This window comes from Vulpes vulpes, chromosome 6 (assembly GCF_048418805.1).
Source record: "Vulpes vulpes isolate BD-2025 chromosome 6, VulVul3, whole genome shotgun sequence".
Classification (NCBI taxonomy): Eukaryota; Metazoa; Chordata; class Mammalia; order Carnivora; family Canidae; genus Vulpes; species Vulpes vulpes.
This window is the reverse complement of record NC_132785.1, coordinates 8,135,570-8,153,424: the sequence shown is the minus strand read 5'-3', so window position 1 is coordinate 8,153,424 and position 17,855 is coordinate 8,135,570. Positions and strand designations below refer to the sequence as shown.

Sequence of the window (17,855 nt, the reverse complement as noted above, 5' to 3'; positions counted from 1 at the left end):
GGTCTGATTGTGGTTGAGTGTAATTGCCAATCTTTGCACCAGCTGACTCTTCCGGTTTTGCTCCTCTAGCTTACAACAGTACTTTAGTAACAGAATCCTTATATTAAACTCCCTCTTTGTCAAACACCTAGATCTGTGTCTGTTTTCCTGGTTATGCAAGGACTGATGCACACTGCTCTGAATCAGCCCGTGTGTATAACAGCAGATGCCGTGTGCCCTAGGAGCCATTTCATCATATGTTGGGAAAACATTCAAGGAAGACTCAATTGACAATGTCAGCTCTGCATGCATCTGTTCTTTATCTCTCAGTAGAGAATCACCAAACTCTCAGACCCAATGAGAGGTTTGTGGTATCCACGGGCTTTCATAGACTCTCGTTTCTGCCATATTTATTCCCCCAGAAGGTCTGCATTTAAACTATTACAGAAAATGCAAACCTCCTGTGTCTGGTAAGTCTTTTCTTTCTTCCTTAAGCTACAATTCATCACTCTCCTCTCTCTAGTTTTTTTCTTCCCCTTAGACGCCTCAGAATTTTGAATGTGTGGTTTTCTTTTGGTACTTCTTTTATTTTCTTTAGGAAGTCTTCATTTTTACAGATAATCTGGCATTCAGAAGGGGGATTCTCCAGGGAAAAAAAGGAAATCTATAGTAATAGTGCTAGCCCAAAGGAAGGAATAAGATTGCTTTCATGAGTCGAGTTAAAATGTGAGGCTTATGCTGATGACATCAGTGTGGGCAGGATCCTTGTGCCACAGGTTCATTGTTAGCATACACAGCCTCTATCCAAGGTCAAAAATGAGAATATCTTACTGCTTCAAAAATTAAGAATGGAGTATTATCTTGAAAAATAGGATAATTCCATAGGTTAGCACAGTAAAAATTCATGCCCGTACCTCTGTATTTAGGAACTGCTCCTTCATCATTCTGAGTGATGTGGGAGGAACTGACTCCAAATGTGGGAAATACTCATGTAATGGTCCATTGCTCTCGTGGATTTCTTGACCTTTAATATTCAGAGCCTCTCTGTCTCCACACACTTTCTTTTCTCATGTCTGCACACAATGCAGATACGGTAGATTTAGAAGTTGGCGCTTGATAAGACACAAAATTTGGAAGAAAAAAGATAAACAGTGCAGTTGAATGTTGCCCAGAAGCAAGGAAAGGCATGCAGCCAAATTCCCCCAGTTTCTTGTTTCATCGTGCCACGTTGCCTGGATATCAGCTTATCAACAGACTGAATTTCTACCACCACCATTGCATGAAGAGACCTTGTAAGAAAACTGCATTGAATATGAGTACCAGCTTTTAAAAAGGGGGAGATTATAATACAGGGTAAGTCTTTTAATCAAATCTGTCTTTTTTATTTCAGACATAAGTTATTTGGTAGATTTGTCCTCCTTGAAGTCTCCAAGCATTTTAATCAAACCTTATCAGGTATAGTCCCCTTGAATAGGTGAGATGGATTTCCTCAGCAATAGCCCAAGAAAAGCACACATGAATTGTTGCCACAAGAAAGATCGTCAGTCATTTCCTTATGCTATTTGAGGAAAGAAGAAATCTTTCTAGCTTTGAATAATATTTATGCTCTGCTCTACAGATCTGGAAAATGGGAGGAGGGATATTGGGATGATCTGAGTAGAGGACACAGTGTTAGCTTCTATCACAGAGAATATTAAAAGTTTCTGAAGTGCACATTGAGGGAAAACAGCATTAAATAAAATATTTATAGTTTAATTTATTAGTTTTATCATGGAAACAGGACACACAGAGATACTGACTGATGTTTTCCTAAAAAATTTCTCTTTGGGAAGATCTGAGCTTTAGCTTCGTGAACGAAGAAGCCAGGATTTCTCACATGTTGGAATACTTCTTTGGTGTGTATATGTGGGTGCTCTTGTGTGTGTATGTGTATAAGCATATAATAGGGGAGAGGAGAGAGAGAGAAAGAAGGAGCTAGCGTAAAATGAGAGCTTTCTATAGCCATGATCTCAGTTAATCAAACAACCCAATGGGGTAGGTTTGGCAAAGGCAAAAGTGTGAGCAGAGTGGAAGATGCTTGGAATTCTCACTCTATGCCTTGGCAACCCTATTCTAATATGTCTATTGCCCCTTAATTAATTAAATTATTATAGACATCTCATTCCAAAATGACATATATTACTTTCACAATCAGATAAGGTAATTATTATTATTTTAAATGATCAAGAAATAACTTGTCACATGCTGTGATTCCACAGTCCACCTGTAGCAAACACAAGAACTCTGAATTATTCTTCCACAAACAGGGGGTGAGAATAGGGCAAAGCACAGAACTAAGCAGTCTGGTGAGATCCAATTACTTAGAAACATGTGAGAAAACTTTTTATCCTTTGACATAAATAACATTTATTTGCTTGCTTGCTTGCTTATTTATTTAGGTCCATTCCCAAAACAGGTTGAACTCAATGAAATTTCATGCTATGATTTGTTGTTCCTTGGAGGTACAAGATAAAGAATGGGAGAAAAACAGAGAAGACAACAAAAGCTTTCGAATGTCCCACGGATTCCTTGCATTCGGGTCCCTTCCTCTGCCTGCAACACTTCCTTAATGAAGGTATAGTGTATCATTCGCTCATGGAGGGAACTTGCCTGTCTCTTCTTCGAGGCCTGAGGGTTTTTCTCCCATCTTTAGGTCACATCGGGCCCAACACAGGCCCTCAGTGCACATTGATGGCATGCGTGGTGAACGAACGAGCAGTTGGATGGTCTGATCCTACACCCATCCCATTCCAGGAGCTCTGTAGATAGTCACATCTTCATTGCTGAAGCGCTCCCAGTGATGGGCAGCTCACTATTGACCATACTGTGACTCCCAGCTAGAGAAGGTAGCTGGTAGCTCCTTTCAGTCAAAGTTATTTAAAGCCATTCTCAAAAAACAAAAACAAAAAAATAATAATAATAAAATAATAATAATAAAATAAAGCCATTCTCATAAATACTTTTTGCAAAAAGTTCAATTCTCTTCAGTTCTCTTCCATCCGTTCAAGGAAGGATAAACAACAGGGTGAAAATATTAGGACTATTGTTTAGGAAGTTTAGGTCTCTACTAAGGAAAAGATACAGACATTTTTTTCCCGTGTAAAATAAAACCATAACTTTAAAGATTTTATCTTATATAATGGAAATTCCCATTGCCCTTTGGAGTTTGCTCTTGAAACTGGCTTGCTATTTTCATATTATATTGTTCTCCATCATTTGAAAAGGCTTAATTAGGAATCAATTATCTTCTTGGAAGATATTCTTTTAAAACATCTAATTCAGAAACTGTAAAATTCAAATGATGCCTCGAATTGTGAAGTACTTGGCTTTGCTACTTTCACTCTGGATATATTTTAGATATCAAGCTTAAGGTCTTTAGACATCAAAAAAAATCTGACTCACAGGTTTCAACTCCACACAAAATATCTAACAGATAAAAGTCACTTTACTTTTATTTATAATTAAATTTAGTTTTCATTACAATGGTTATCAACTGCTTTTGAAACTGACTCACAGGTTTCAACAAAACCTGACTCAAAAAAAATCTGACTCACAGGTTTCAACTCCACACAAAATATCTAACAGATAAAAGCCACTTTACTTTTATTTATAATTAAATTTAGTTTTCATTACAATGGTTATCAACTGCTTTTGAAACTTCTATCATTGTTTTGCATTTTTTGGCCTAAGGTGAACTTATTTTGCCTTAGCTTTTCTAGAATGTTGATGTCATTATCTCAGTAAGCACTAATAATAGATTAGGTATGTAACAGTAACTGCAGTCCAAGTCCTTCTTGTTCCTCTCTTGCACTAGATGACAGCATTCTAAGTGCTCCCCCTACCCATGGTCTGTCTTCCCATAAACTCATTCTCCACAGCAAAGCCAGAGTGATCTTCCTAAACCAGAAAATCTGGTCAACTTCAAGTATGAAATTTAGGGTTGGGTAAGTCTTTGTTGTGAGGGATGGGGAGGCTGTCCCGTGCACTATAGGATGTTCAGCAGCAATCCTGACTTCTACCTACCAATTGTCACCATTTATGACAACCAAAAATGTCTTTACACATTGCCAAATGTCCCTAATAGTCAAAATCACTCCCGTTGAACACCTCTGACTTAAATACAGACCTTCAATGGCTTCTCGTATATAAGGTAATCATTAAACTCTTAAAATTTGAGTCTGAACATTGCATATAAGGTTTCCATAATCTTCCCCTGCCTGCCTACCTCTACAGACTTTTCCTATTCTGTTTGAGGTGGAAAAAAAAAAAAAAGTCTGTTTATCCAGTTATTTTGTGCTGCATGGGAAAATTTGTACCACTTTCTCTTTCTTTTTCTTCTAGCACAGTGGTTCTCAAATTTTAGTGTCCTTGTATCAGAATCACCTATAGAGTTTGTTAAAACCCAGAGTGCTGAGCCCCACTCCCTAGACTTTAGGATTCTGTAGATCTACGATGGGGCCTGAGAATTTGCCTTTCTAACAAGTTCCCAGATGATGCTGATGCCCCAGAACAAGTATTCTGGTCACTCATTTAGAAAGCCTTCCTTGACTGCTACACGAAAGTTTGTTTTCCTTCTTTGTTTTCATAGCACCTTTTAACTAATAATGTTGAACCTTTATTACACTACTCATCTACTCATCTAGCTATCTCCCCTGCTTACTGACAACTCTTGGTGGAAAGTTCTCTTGTCCCCCTGGCCTACGTCAGGCCTTATGTAGATTCTCATAGCCTACTTTTTTCAACAAGGATCATAATCGAGGAATAAAGTTATAAAATGTTGGAAATCCTTAGATCTCTCTCAGCCCAGTACTTTGACTTACTTACCTAGAATCTTTTATTTACCTATTTTCCCTAACACACAGGCCAATGGAGGTTGTTTAAGTAAACTAGGAGAAGACACTACCCAATTATTATTTTCCGATTGTCAAATGTATATATAAAACTGTTTATATAGAAGTGTATGTATATATAAACACATATCTATCTTATTTCCAAAGAAGTCAGCTTTGAACACATCACACTCTTAGTCCTATAGAACTCTATCAACTCATGAAAATCACCTGCTCTGCTCTGACAGGACCTAACCCAAGGGCAGCAGCGCTACTTTTACAGCATCATGAGGATTTATAATTCCAGGCCCCAGTGGGAGGCTCTGCAGAACCGCTATATTCACAGCCTTCAGCACCAGCAGCTGCTTGGTGAGTTTTAACGACCTGACCTAAACCAGGCACCTTAGGGAGGGGCTTGTGTGCTGCAGCCGGAAGTCAAGTTTCCAGATAAATAATTCAAGTAGAATGGCCCCTGCCAGCGTGCTATTTTATAACATGGTTGGCAGGTCATGTTTAAAAATGATTATCCCTGACAATAGAAAGCAAGGTTTTATGGGTAAATTAAGAGGGTTTCAAGAAATCAGAGTATGGATTGCTATAAAATGTCAACAACTGCCTGAGATTTATAGGAACTTGATCTAGTAGAAATGGCAATGGGCTTTGGCAGATGGTCTAGGCCCAAACCACAGCTCAGCCCCTTGCTGGATGTGCAAATTCAGAGGCTTGGGTTACTCACAACAATAACAGTTACACTTATTAAGCATTTACCACGTTGCAGACATTGTGCTAGGAGCTCTACACACAACTCATTTTCTCCTCAGTTTATAGCTGTAGGAAACTAGAGCTCAGACAGATTATATAACTTCATCAAGTTATAAGGACAGCGAATGTCAGGGCCATTGCCGGCAAAAAGCATACATTTTCACCCCCATTCTCTGACATCTCTCTTCTAGCTACCTCGTAGGATTTTACGAAGCACAAATGAAATAATGGTGGCAAAAAACCTTCACAGACTTTAAGCGACAACCTTCAGTGATTGTTGTTAAGTCCCTTTTTTTCTAGGAAATGTTTTCAGTCTCCAGCTGGCCTCTATTACACTTTTCTGATCTGGCAAAGCTTTCTTTTTATAAGCAGCTCACTTAACATTAGCACATCTAGCTTATATTGCTGTTCCTGCATTTGCACAAAAGGAAGACATGGTTTTTGCAAATGGCTGAGTAACAATAACAATAACAATAGTTATCTGTTATTAGGCTTTCCTTTGTGCCCCGCGCAGTTCTAAGCACTTTGCATATATTGTCTTGTTTGAAACTCAGACACCTCTATATGGTAGGTGCCTCTTTAACTCACATTTTACAGAAAAGAAAATTGAGGTGTGGATAAGAAATCACTTGATCAGGGTCATATAACTAGTAAATGGCAGAGCCAGGATGCAGCCTGTTCCCCATGATTACCTGTATTCCTGCAGAAGCATCATCTATTAGCTTTGTTTGTAGAGTAAAACTGCATAGAGACCAGTGAAACCAGAGCAGGGATATTCAGTATTTAGTGCACATAAAATCTACCTGTGTATGTCATCAACATGCATATTTCCAGGCCTAACTCTGAGTTTCTGATTAGGAAAATCTATGGAGTAGAGCCAGAAATGTGAATTATTTATTTATTTATTTTTAAGATTTTATTTATTTATTCATGAGAGACACAAAAAAAGGGACAGAGACATAGGCAGAGGGAGAAGCAATCTCCCTCCAGGGAACCTGATGCAGGACTCGATCCCAGGACCCCAGGATCACAACCTGAGTCAAAGGCAGACACTCAACCACTGAGCCACCTGATGCCCCCAGAAATGCGAATTTTTAAAAAACATTATTAAATGTGTTTTCAGCCTGATGATTCTGTAGTGGATGGTCTGCAGACTATACTTTCAAAACACTGACAAAGATCGAATATCTCTGTTTCTGGTTTGAAGAAAATTTTGAAAATATGCAATGCATGCTCAGATTACTCAAGGCCCAAGTCCCTGTCCAAGTGATTTGCCATGTTAATCAATGACTAGGTATTCATTAATTACTGAATGATAAATGCAAAAAAAAGAAAAGCGTATGTCCTATCCTCAAAGATCATATAATCTGGGTGTGGTAACACAATTCAAAGTAGAAGAAGTTTTATGAGTCCATAAATATCTACAGATTGTTTGCTTATTTGTTTTGTAAGCCTGTTGACTTTGAACTTCCTCCCATTTCTATTCCCTTAGGCTACATTACTCAACAAGAAGCTTTGGCTTGTGCCACTGTACTTAGAGATTCAACCAAGAGAGCCTCAGCTAAGGTAGCTCCTCAAAGATCCATCCCCCAGAAGCCTTCAGCCATGACAAGAACACGGCTGTCAGCACTACCTATGTCTGTGGTTCGACCCAGGGCTCAAAGTGCAGAGCTTGGATCCCTCAGGAATTGAGGCTTTGCAAAGCTCTGAAACAGGTGCTTTGCCCATGTACCCCAAAATCTAGTGGGTGCTTAGTACATATCCATTGAATGAGAATGAAAAAAAAACCTTCTAACACACACCTATACCTAGAAATAATCTCTCTTCCACTCACATAAATTTTACCAGCAGGAACAAATTGAGAGGTTTAAAAGCAATGAAACTAACTGTAAACAAGCCTTTCACTCCATGTATAACCTGTAGAGTGAAATGACTTTTGAAGCTTTCAAAGTAAATGCTTCCTTTTATTTAGAACCTTTTAGAGAAGTCCCAAGAACAGTGAGAGGGGAAAAGTCATCAGAGGGTGCCAGGTTTTGAAAATACACAAACCAATACCGAGTTCAACACTGAGCACACAGGGTTTCCAGATTCATATTATCTCAGCAGCAACTGGCCTGTGCATTTCCATGTCCTCGTTCCTCTCTTCTTGCCCATCAGGCAATAGCATTTAACTTGGCCCCAAATCTTCTGGTTCTTGCCTGACTCAATCCCTCTGTGTCATCTTGAAACTTGGACTTATCAACTTGCCGCAGCTGGGTTCATTTTACCCAGCTATGGTTGACCTTAACCCAGGCAAGAGAATTCATGCACACATCATCTCCTGGCAACTGAAGATACACTCTCAGCAGAACAAGAAATAACCCTTAAGGAACTAGCCTCAAGTCTAACCTTCCATGGCCTCATTGGTTTTAACCACACACAATAATTTTAGACAAATAAGCAAAAAAAATGAGATAATGAATCAAAACAACATATAATGGTATAGTGTCATATTAGTTATATATTTAACAGTTATTTTCATCACCAATGATTTTTTTTTGCATGTGGAAAGTCACCAGTGTTCACATAAAGTCAAAAATTTTATAATGTCTTTTCTTCATCTTTATTCTATATGTTCAGTCCCCTTCCTTCATTTAAATCAGCCAATGATTTTGTCATGCCCATAAAAGGAGTTGCTTGAGATGGAATTAGAGACTTGCTTGACAAGGGATGTGCTAGATAGAACTGGAAGGAAGATGCTATACAATTACAAGAAGAAAAAAAAAAAAACTCTGATGATGATGTTTATCTTCTCTTGCAACCATTCACAAAGAATAAAGTTTTTTGACATCTGCAAACCCTGGCCCTGATTCACGTACCCTATGTAGCTTTTCAGTTATAAGTTAAGAATAATTAGGTAGGCTTAAAAGAAGGAAAAAATAATGAATGGAACTACAGTAAGCTATAGAGCAGCCCTCTGGAGGGACTAAAGTTTGTAGTAGATTTCATTCAGCCTATACTAGTTTTCCCATTGCTTCCATCATGACCCCTTTATTCCTATCAACTTCCTGCATGAACTTTTTAAAATTGATGTATAGTTGACACACAATGTTACATTACTTTCAGGTGTACAACGTAGTGATTCAACAACTCTAAACATTATGCAATGCATGCACTTTTGTCTTAGACTTTTTTTTTCCGATGGGCATGGATATTTGCTGTGTAAGCACTAGCTAGTGATGCAGAATATTAAGGAGACCACTTATAATTCTGAGCTGCATCCCTACATCAAAACTCTCAGAAACACCTTATCTCCAACAGAGGCTTCTAAAAGCTAATTGACAAGCGAATGTCAGAGGCCCAAAGAAAGGACAAATCTAAGCATAGAAGGTCCCACTTGTTGGCTCTCCTGTTGCAAAGGTAATGCCCTCCCTCTTGAGCCCCCACCCAAAGCTCATGAGGAATATGACTGATTATGGTGCTAGAAGAAAGGTGCTCCCCTGAGAGGACCCTGAGAAAAGACAGACAAAGGGGAACAGAGGACAATCCGTAATACCAGCCTTGCTTATCCATTCACTAGTTGATCAACATTTGCATTGTTTCTAGCTTTGGAGTATTACAAGTAAAACTGCTACAAATATTTTAACGTAAGCCTTTGTGTGCACAAAAGTTTTTATTGCCCTTGGATAGATATCTAAGTGTAATTACTGGGTCATATGGTAGATTTAGGTTTAACTCTATAAGAGGGTATCATAAGGTTTTCCTAAGTGGCCACCCATTTTGCATTCCCACTAGCAATGGATACAGAGTTCCAGTTGTTCCACACCCTTGCAGTGTCAGACATTTTAATTTTTGTATTCTAGTGGCTGTGGCTGCTGGCTAAAGATATTATCACTAGTAAGCATAGTCACCTTCTTACTAGGAAGCATGGCAAATTTTAGTGAAAGAGTTTATGACAGACAAGGAGGTGGTGATGGCAACAATCTTGGACATTTAATAGAAGGAACTTCAAAGTATAGCAGTCAATACTTATAAGGCAATTCTCCAGCATTTTTTTTTAGGAAAGTGAAGGGTTGGAAGAGTTAAGGAAGAAGCAACCCCTGAAGAACCATCTCTGGCCCCAAACTGTCTACAACACACGAAACTGGGTTCAGTGTGGGCTCAGTACCTTCTCACTTTTCCTTGCTTATGTTGTTCTTCAGGTTCAGCAAGCAACACTCCACACCACCATGATTTTCATGCACTATATTAGTTATTTATTCCTGCATAAAAATTCACTCTAAAACATAGTGACTTAAAGCAACAATAGTTACTATCTCACACTTTCTATTGTCAGGAATCTGGGCAGGGCTGAGCTAGAGCTTCTGGGTTCAGGGTCTCCTGCAGATTGCAGTCAAACTGTTAACTGATGGTCTTATGTGAAGATTCAACCAGGAAGGATCCACCAGCTGTTGTCTGGAAGCTACCCTCAGTTCCCTGCCACAAAGGTCCCTCAATAAGGCAGAAATGTCAATAAGCCTCAATAAGTCACAAATGGCAACTCGTTTCATCAGTCAAAAAACAAAAGACAGCAAGAGACAGGGTAGAAGGTTGAAGTCACAGTCTTTGGTGACCTACTCTTAGAAGTGGCATCCCATCACCTTTGCTCTATTCTACTCATTAGAAAGAAATCACCAGGTTCAGTGTACACACAAGAGTAGATTACACAAGCATAAGAATACCAGAAGGGAGGGTCATTGGCAGCCGTTTCAGAAGCTATCTGCCAAAGCCAAGACCAGGGTGAGGTGAGTGAGGTGCCTAGGGTGCAAAATGGAAAGAAACACTTACTCTTACGTGACCCCAAGAGTGAATCCCAGATGACTCCCCCCAGACACCAACCCAACTTCAATCTTTGCCCTGCTGCCTGCCACATGCACCCAACACCCTTATGCTGGCTTCTGATCACCCAGGCATGGCTCCCTGCCAAGACACCCAGTCTGAGCCTGTTTTCTCAGACAGTTGACCCAGGCTGCATACTTTCTTCTTGCCATGACCCTCTCTTGAAACTTAGCTGATTTCCAATATTCCAACATGCTGCCAAAGAAAAAATGATTTCAGATAAGCCTAAGACATTTAATAATTGATACCTACTTCATATGTAATCTCTAGATGTAGAACAGTATTTATCAAAACGCAACTCATATATCAGATTCACTGAAGATGCTTAAGGAAAATAAAAGTTCTCAGGTCCTGTAATACACCCAGTGAATCAGAATTCATTAAGTAATCCAGGTGTTACTTAATGTTTACTAAAGGGTAATAGCATGTGAGAAGGGACCTCAGTAGCTGAATGCTTTAGGCCTAATAAACTGAATTGCTGTTTGACAAATTTGGTGAAAACTTAGGGGCAACAGGCTGCATGATCTTCAATAACTTGTAAAAATGAAATGCCAATTATCTTCATTCAAAGCCAGGTCAAACCAATGGCCTATTATAACAAAACTTGAATCTCCTAAAATGATTTTTGTTTCCTAGATGTAGTATCACTAAATATGCATTACAACTCCACCAAAATGAATACTGACTGGGTTTTACCTCCCATTTCCTATTTTGTGATGGCCATAGGAACAGGGCCAAGAGTTCCTGCACCTTTTCAACTAAAATGAGTTGCTAATTGCATCAGTGCTTGTAGAGGAAACCATTATATTGGCCTCATTGACTCTGCTTTACCCTTAAATTACAGTCCTGTTGCCTGAAATGTAATCAATCCCTGTGTTCGAAATCAATCGCTTGTCTGCCTCCAGAGAATTGTCGCTCATTTTTCTCCACATTAGGGCCATCATACTGTGCCAGTTACACAATGGGTTCAGTCAGGTCAGAAGTAGAGGAAATCCCTGTAGCTATTGGAAATCACAGCTTAGGAACAGGGTCAAAGGCAATTACCCAATTGTAACTAAGCCAAACAGCTGCATTGTGCAAGTTCCCAGCATCCTCCTGGCCCATGGGGTGTGGTTCCCTGAGGGGAAATGAGCAGCTGTTTATAAACAGAGGGCTCCAGAGAAAGACACTTTCTACTTTAAAGATAATATAATGACCCCAGAAGGATGATCAAGATGACTTGACAAAGAATCATAGAAAGTCAATGACATTTCAGAAGCCCAAGCTTATATAAGGAAAAAACAAAAACAAAAACAAAACAAAACCTCCCACCACTGTAAATATAATACCTATTTAAATTCAGTTAGCTATTCCAGTATGTGTTGCATTGTGTATTTATGTAAATAAGGAAATACTAAAAGGCAACTCCCATAAGCCCAGGGATCAGTTTGAAGTACAAGATTGGAAAGGAAAGGATTGTGGATAGAAGGAGGGGTGGCTGCTAAGGGGGCAGATGGTCTTCTAAGGGCTGGGAACAGGTGTAAAATGTGGCTCCATTTCCTAACTGAAGGGCTAGCTTTTTGCTGAGAGGTGTGTCAAATGGATTGTGACCAGGATGACAGAAATGTTAGTCAAGGAACACATGAAATCAGACAGTTAACTAAGATTGAAAAAGTATATGTATAATCTATGTAAGCTAAACAACCTTTCATTGGGAAGAAAAAGTCAACTGCTAAGATTCAAGCTATCAGGTTCTTTCCTACAAAACAGGAGAAGAGTACACACAGAGAAAGAAAATTACTTTAGATTTTAGCATAATTCTTAAGATAATCTACATAATTGAAACAAGTAAAGAATTTTTCAACTATACAAATTATTTCAAAATTATAATTTTATGATTAAGTATCTCACGGTGAGAGGGCTATATTAAGTCATCCTTCTTATGCTGTTTAGCCATTTGTACGTTCACATATTTACAGTACCTGAGAGCTAGTAGAAATAATATTTATTAACCATAATGTTTACAAGCAATTAAGTTTGGCAGCAGTGCAGGGAGCATATACACATTGTAGTAGGAAATAACTCTAGGAAGAAATTACAGCTTGGTCATGGAGAAACTTTAATAAACTTTCTTTGGCAAACAGTAAGGAATCACTGCAGTTGTTTTTAGTAGGAGCCTGGCCTAAGAACTGAGCAGGATGAATCAGAAAGGAATCAAGGAAACAATTCAGGATCACAGGGAGCCCCGAGGAAGAAGTACAGGGCAAGTGGCCCCCAGAAGAGCCGATTTGAGGGAGAGTCAAATATCATCTGGTTTAGGACAAGTTGACTTGAGTTCAATGCATTTCATAGTCATTGGCATGGGGTAAAAAGTCAGCCCTGGGAGTGGGGAAGAGGTGAGAGGAGGGAAGATCCCTGGGGAAGTGAACATGCAGGGTGTGCAGCATGGAGGCCTAGAAACCAGTATGCTTCCAAGGGACCTTTCAAGGAGGTAGGAGAGCCAGCCCTGCACAAGTCTGGGGGGGAAGGAAATTAGAGAAAGGAAGGGCTAATGCCTGTCTGAGGAAGACGAAGGCTAAGATCTGGAACCCCTGGGTGACCTCAGCAGAGCAGTGTCATTCAGGTCTGAGGGCAGACCCTGGCCTATATAGGGTAGAAGGCTGGGGTGTACCAAGAGAACAGAGAGCCACGGGCTCCATCAGACAGAGAGCCAGGGATCAATCCAGTTTCAAGCAATGTCAAAAACGCTTGGTCAGCGCCCATTCATGTTTCTGTATCTTTTTTCATTCTACCGAGCCTTCCTAGAAATTCCTATTTGAATCCCATTTTCTCTGTTCACTTACATAAAGTATTTCCCTTCCACCACAATGGAAGGCGTTTTCAAAAGCTGATACCAGCCGAATGTGTTAATGGAATCTCATGATGAAATTCTATCATGCAGAGCATATTGTTATTGCAATATATTTTATTACTCCATTAGTGCATGTTATAAAATATACACTTATGAACAATTACTACCACAATTTGATATATCCAACCCATTGATATAGGAATTTGGAGCAACAGAATCATTTTTAGTAAAGAAATTGAGATGAGTAAAGGTGAAATTCAAGATTCTATAGCATGTGTGAAATGAAATGATCCATTTTAAAGACTGGATATAACTATGCTTATATAGATACACTTCCATTTAGGACAAAGCATTCCATTTATAACTGAAGAATACATTAAAGCTAGAAAAATTAAAGTCAGATAAAAATCTCTTAACAAAATGTCAACTGTTTCATCCACAAAGAACAGCAGGGAGCTTTCCTTAAAAACGCCTCTTCTTTTTTGACTAATGGTTTAAAACTCATGCTAATTTCAGTAAATTTAAGGGATGATTATAATCAGCACTTTAAAAATGAGAAAATGAATGATTTAAGATGCAGACCATATTAAAAAAAAATCTAGTCTCTGTAGGAATTATCAAAGTCAGCAAAGATATAGGGGAATAAAGAAAAAAACAATAGACATTGATGCAGAATAGAGTTACAGGGAAAATGTTATATGGAGGAAAAGATAAATCAATTAAAGCAGGAATCATGCTGTTTATTGTGATAAATCATATTAATAGAATTCTTCTGAACAAGATACTCAATTGAAGGAATGAGAGGAGACGTATAAATAAATCAGGGTTTTAATTGTCTGCCCTTGCTTTATTTCGGTTGCAGGAAGACTATGTCACACACTCCCAACTGTATCTGTGCCGCCACAAGCAGACGCTTTGGCAGGAATGCCATATGCAGCTCTGTTTATGAGTGTGCCCACAGCAGGTTCTGGAGAATGAAATATTTCCAGAGAAGAGGAAAGCATGGGAATCAGAGCTTTGTTCAGAATGACATCCTAATTATTCTCACAGCAGAAGGATTCTATTTCATAAAGCCAGTCAAACCAGTTTCATATTTTTTTTTCCTTCTAGATCATTCACCAGACATTTCCTGACTCCTGTGTAAGACACTGAAGATTTTATATGGAATGAAATGCCTCTGCTTAGGCTGTCTTTGCTTATGGCCTTGTGACCCTGACCGTCTAACCGTGGGCTGTGACCCAGCCGAAGGGGACCTTCTCCATGGGTGCTGGGGAATTGTGCCTGTAGACTTGGGGCCAGCTCTTGTGTGAGTGCTCAGTGAGGTCATTGCCCGAGACCCTCCGGCCCTGCAGGACCCTCTGCAGTGGGAGAACAAAACGAAGAGCCCTAACAAGAGGCAGGGGAACCTACCTACAAATCCTTCTGCCTTCATGCGGGTTGTGACTACACTGGCATGATTTTTTTTTTTTTATCAGAACCACATATCATATGATCTTGGAAAAAAAAAACCTGACCTTAAATATAAGTTCTACCCTTTCTCACCATGTTTGCCTCTAGTTAATATGCAGTGCAACAGGTGGGAGCACAGTCATGGAGTCTGATCATCTGGGTTACATTCCAGATCTCTCATTTAACAACTGTGTGATGGCATGTAAGGGGCTGCTCCTCTGTGCCTCAATCCCACCATCTGTAAAATGGTGATAATAGCTCCTACTCTGATGAGTTTTGGGAGGATGAGCACCCCATGCCTGACATTGTGTGCATATTAATGTTAGCTAACTAATGACATTGGTTCTGGAAGTATAATAATTGTGATAACAGAACAACTAATACTCAATATTTTTAGTGTTTTACCATTTAGTTGGCACCTTTGTATGTCTCACTCAATCAAAGGGTATGTTTGGTCAAATGAGTTTGTTGGAGATAATTTTCCAGAAAAAGTTTTCACTGGCTATCAGTGGGTAAAGTCTCATTGTCTCCTCTGTTATACTTTAGAAATATATAACAAGAGGAGAGGAGTAGAGGTGATTGAAAAAAATTGGAGTAGAGAGGAAGCTCCAAATGAGGAACAACTCAATTCCATCAGTAATAAAATAGAATAAGTGATTGCGGTTCATTCAGACAGTAGAATATTACATAGCAATGAAAATGAATTATAGCACACACCACCGTGGGTGAATTATAAAAACATAACATTGATTGAAAGAAACCAGACAAAAATATATATGTGATAAGATTCCACGTATAGAAAGTTTAAAAAGTTAGTATTTACGGATGCATAGTGACTACCATAACATTGAAGGTCATGACTATTATGGGATGGAGGAGCTGGTGATAAAGGGACACATGGGTAATAAGGGATGCTTCTGGAATCTGTCAAGATCCTATCACTTGGCCTGTGTGGTGCTTATTTCAGTGCTCAATAACAACTCTTAATACTACATATTCATTTTTTGATCAAAGGCTTTAATCCAAGATGTAAGTTTAGAATGTTTTTAATAAATTGAAGTAAAAATTTTATGAGGAAAGATACTGGTAAGCTAAGCTAGGTGTGGGTGGAATAAATCTCTTTGTTATATTTACGTGCCCCACCCTTAGCATCACTCTATGCACATATCCCTTCAACTCAATTCCTTGTTCTCCAACTCAATTCCCAGCATCACCCAGTCATAAAAATTTGAAGGGTAATTATAAATAAATGCAGATCACTGCAGCACACTAAGGATATTCTTCTCACAATGTACGTAGGGATCTGATTCTTAAATGCAAAGAATAAAACCTAGGTAGTCAAGATGAGGAAGCATATCCTCGAGAGATGCTCAAGAGAAGAAAATTGAAGAAACTTTTTGAGAAGAAAACATCTTTTCATTTAGATAACCTGTTCCTCCTCTACTTCAGATTCTACCTTTACTCAGCTCACTTTTTAAAAATTTTATCTATCTATCTATCTGAGAGAGAGAGAGAGAGAAAGAGAGAGAGAGAGAGAGAGAGTGCACGAGCTGGGGTGGGGGTAGACAGAGGGAAAAGCAGACTCCCACTGAGCAGGAAGTCCCCGACTCAGGGCTCAATCCCAGGACCCATGACATCATGACCTGAGCTGAAGGCAGACACTTAACCAACTCAGCCACCCAGGCACCCCTCAGTTCACTTTTTTTTAGAGACAGGAAACAGTCCTGGGTGAAAATGGTCCAGGACAAGTCATTCCCATGTTCCAGATAAGGGTTTATAGTGACCATATTGTATTGATCTATTTGTAACATTCTGAATAAGAAAGCCTTTTCTGATATCAGAAAGGGAGACAGAACAGAAAGACTCCTAACTCTGGGAAACGAACTAGGGGTGGTGGAAGGGGAGGAGGGCGGGGGGTGGGGGTGAATGGGTGATGGGCACTGAGGGGGGCACTTGACGGGATGAGCACTGGGTGTTATTCTGTATGTTGGCAAATTGAACACCAATAAAAAATAAATTTATTATTAAAAAAAAAAAAGAAAGCCTTTTCTGGGCTCAAATCCAGTGACCTTGAAAATGCCTGCACTAAAATGCTGACCTCTTTCAGAGAAATCTCTTCAATGTATGTAAAATAATGATGAAATAATATTCACTAAAATAAGAAAAGAAATTTGTGCTTTTTTAAGACAAGTCTGTAAGGCCACTGGTTACTTGATGTTGTCCACTCTAACAATCAGCATGTCATATAGGTCCTACCTGGTTCAGATCTTTCTCTGGCACAACACTCAGAGAGTCATTGATCTAGGAACTCAATGAAGACGGCAGGTGAGTTGAGAATGACAACTTCCTTGCACAACTTTGTAACGACCCTTTGAGAGCCAGAGAAGAAAGAACCCAAAGAAGTCATTTTATTTTTTTATGGAGATGTTGTTGGAGAAATCGCTCACCGCATCACACGGGAAACTTAAATTTCAGTACCAAGACCAACTGGCCTCCTCCCCTTGATTGTTTATCCTGTAGGATACCATGACTCAAGCAATGGCCTTTTTCTTTATATCGGTCACAGGGGATTTCAGTGCAAAATCTGAAGGCAACTGTTAGTGTAGGCAGATTCTGGTTTGTTTTTATAGCTCACACCCAGTTTTTAATTTCCCCTCACTTCTATATTTGTCCATTTTAGTCTTGTAACTGTGTTTTCCAGAATATAACAGAGCGTGAGTAATTACCCCCTACATCTGAAGCATCTTAATTAATTAGGTCTGTAGTTCTGGTCCAGACTGTCTCTTGGAGGAACAGACAAAAACACCCGTCTGCACAGTGGAGTCCACCTGGATTTTCCCAACCATGTCAAATGAATATCAGAAGCATCTCAAATTCTCCAAAGCTAGTCCTTCTGTAATCCCTACTATCTTTATAAGCGCTACCATGGACTTGGTTACCCAAGACGGAATCCTGGGGGTCATAACAAATTCTTGCTTCTCCCTACACAGTTTGCTTCCAATAAGTCAACAATTCATTTCACCTTTACTTCTTAAAATCTCTGGAGCCCATTCTTTCTTTCTTTTCCCACTACTGGTATTTAATCTCGGGCCCTCCACACCCCTCACCCA

At 39.3% G+C, this 17,855-nt stretch overlaps 1 protein-coding gene across 4 annotated transcripts; it reads left to right on the top strand.

The window, feature by feature from the left end:
* Window positions 1-1,068: 1,068 nt before the first annotated feature.
* Window positions 1,069-16,645, top strand: FAM216B (family with sequence similarity 216 member B). Of its 4 annotated transcripts, XM_072760606.1 has the most exons (5): window positions 1,074-1,332; window positions 2,481-2,593; window positions 5,096-5,216; window positions 7,102-7,324; window positions 14,407-16,645. In XM_072760606.1, the coding sequence occupies exons 2-4, from the start codon at window positions 2,495-2,497 to the stop codon at window positions 7,299-7,301; spliced, it is 420 nt and encodes a 139-aa protein (XP_072616707.1). In that variant the 5' UTR covers window positions 1,074-1,332; window positions 2,481-2,494; the 3' UTR covers window positions 7,302-7,324; window positions 14,407-16,645. The 4 variants fall into 4 exon arrangements, with proteins under 4 accessions (XP_072616708.1, XP_072616711.1, XP_072616709.1 ...); XM_072760607.1 differs by lacking the exon at window positions 14,407-16,645 and having other exon boundaries at window positions 1,069-1,332; window positions 7,102-8,446; XM_072760610.1 differs by lacking the exon at window positions 14,407-16,645 and having other exon boundaries at window positions 1,069-1,332; window positions 2,435-2,593; window positions 7,102-8,446.
* The last annotated feature ends 1,210 nt before the right edge of the window (window positions 16,646-17,855 follow it).

What these genes read in the sequence shown, in the direction of transcription:
- FAM216B (XM_072760606.1), top strand. Translation starts at nt 2,495, where the DNA reads ATGGGAGAAAAACAGAGAAGACAACAAAAGCTTTCGAATGTCCCACGG. An exon ending in GCAACACTTCCTTAATGAAG is followed by an intron (nt 2,594 to 5,095) that starts GTATAGTGTATC and finishes CTGCTCTGACAG; the next exon opens with GACCTAACCCAAGGGCAGCA. An exon ending in TCAGCACCAGCAGCTGCTTG is followed by an intron (nt 5,217 to 7,101) that starts GTGAGTTTTAAC and finishes CTATTCCCTTAG; the next exon opens with GCTACATTACTCAACAAGAA.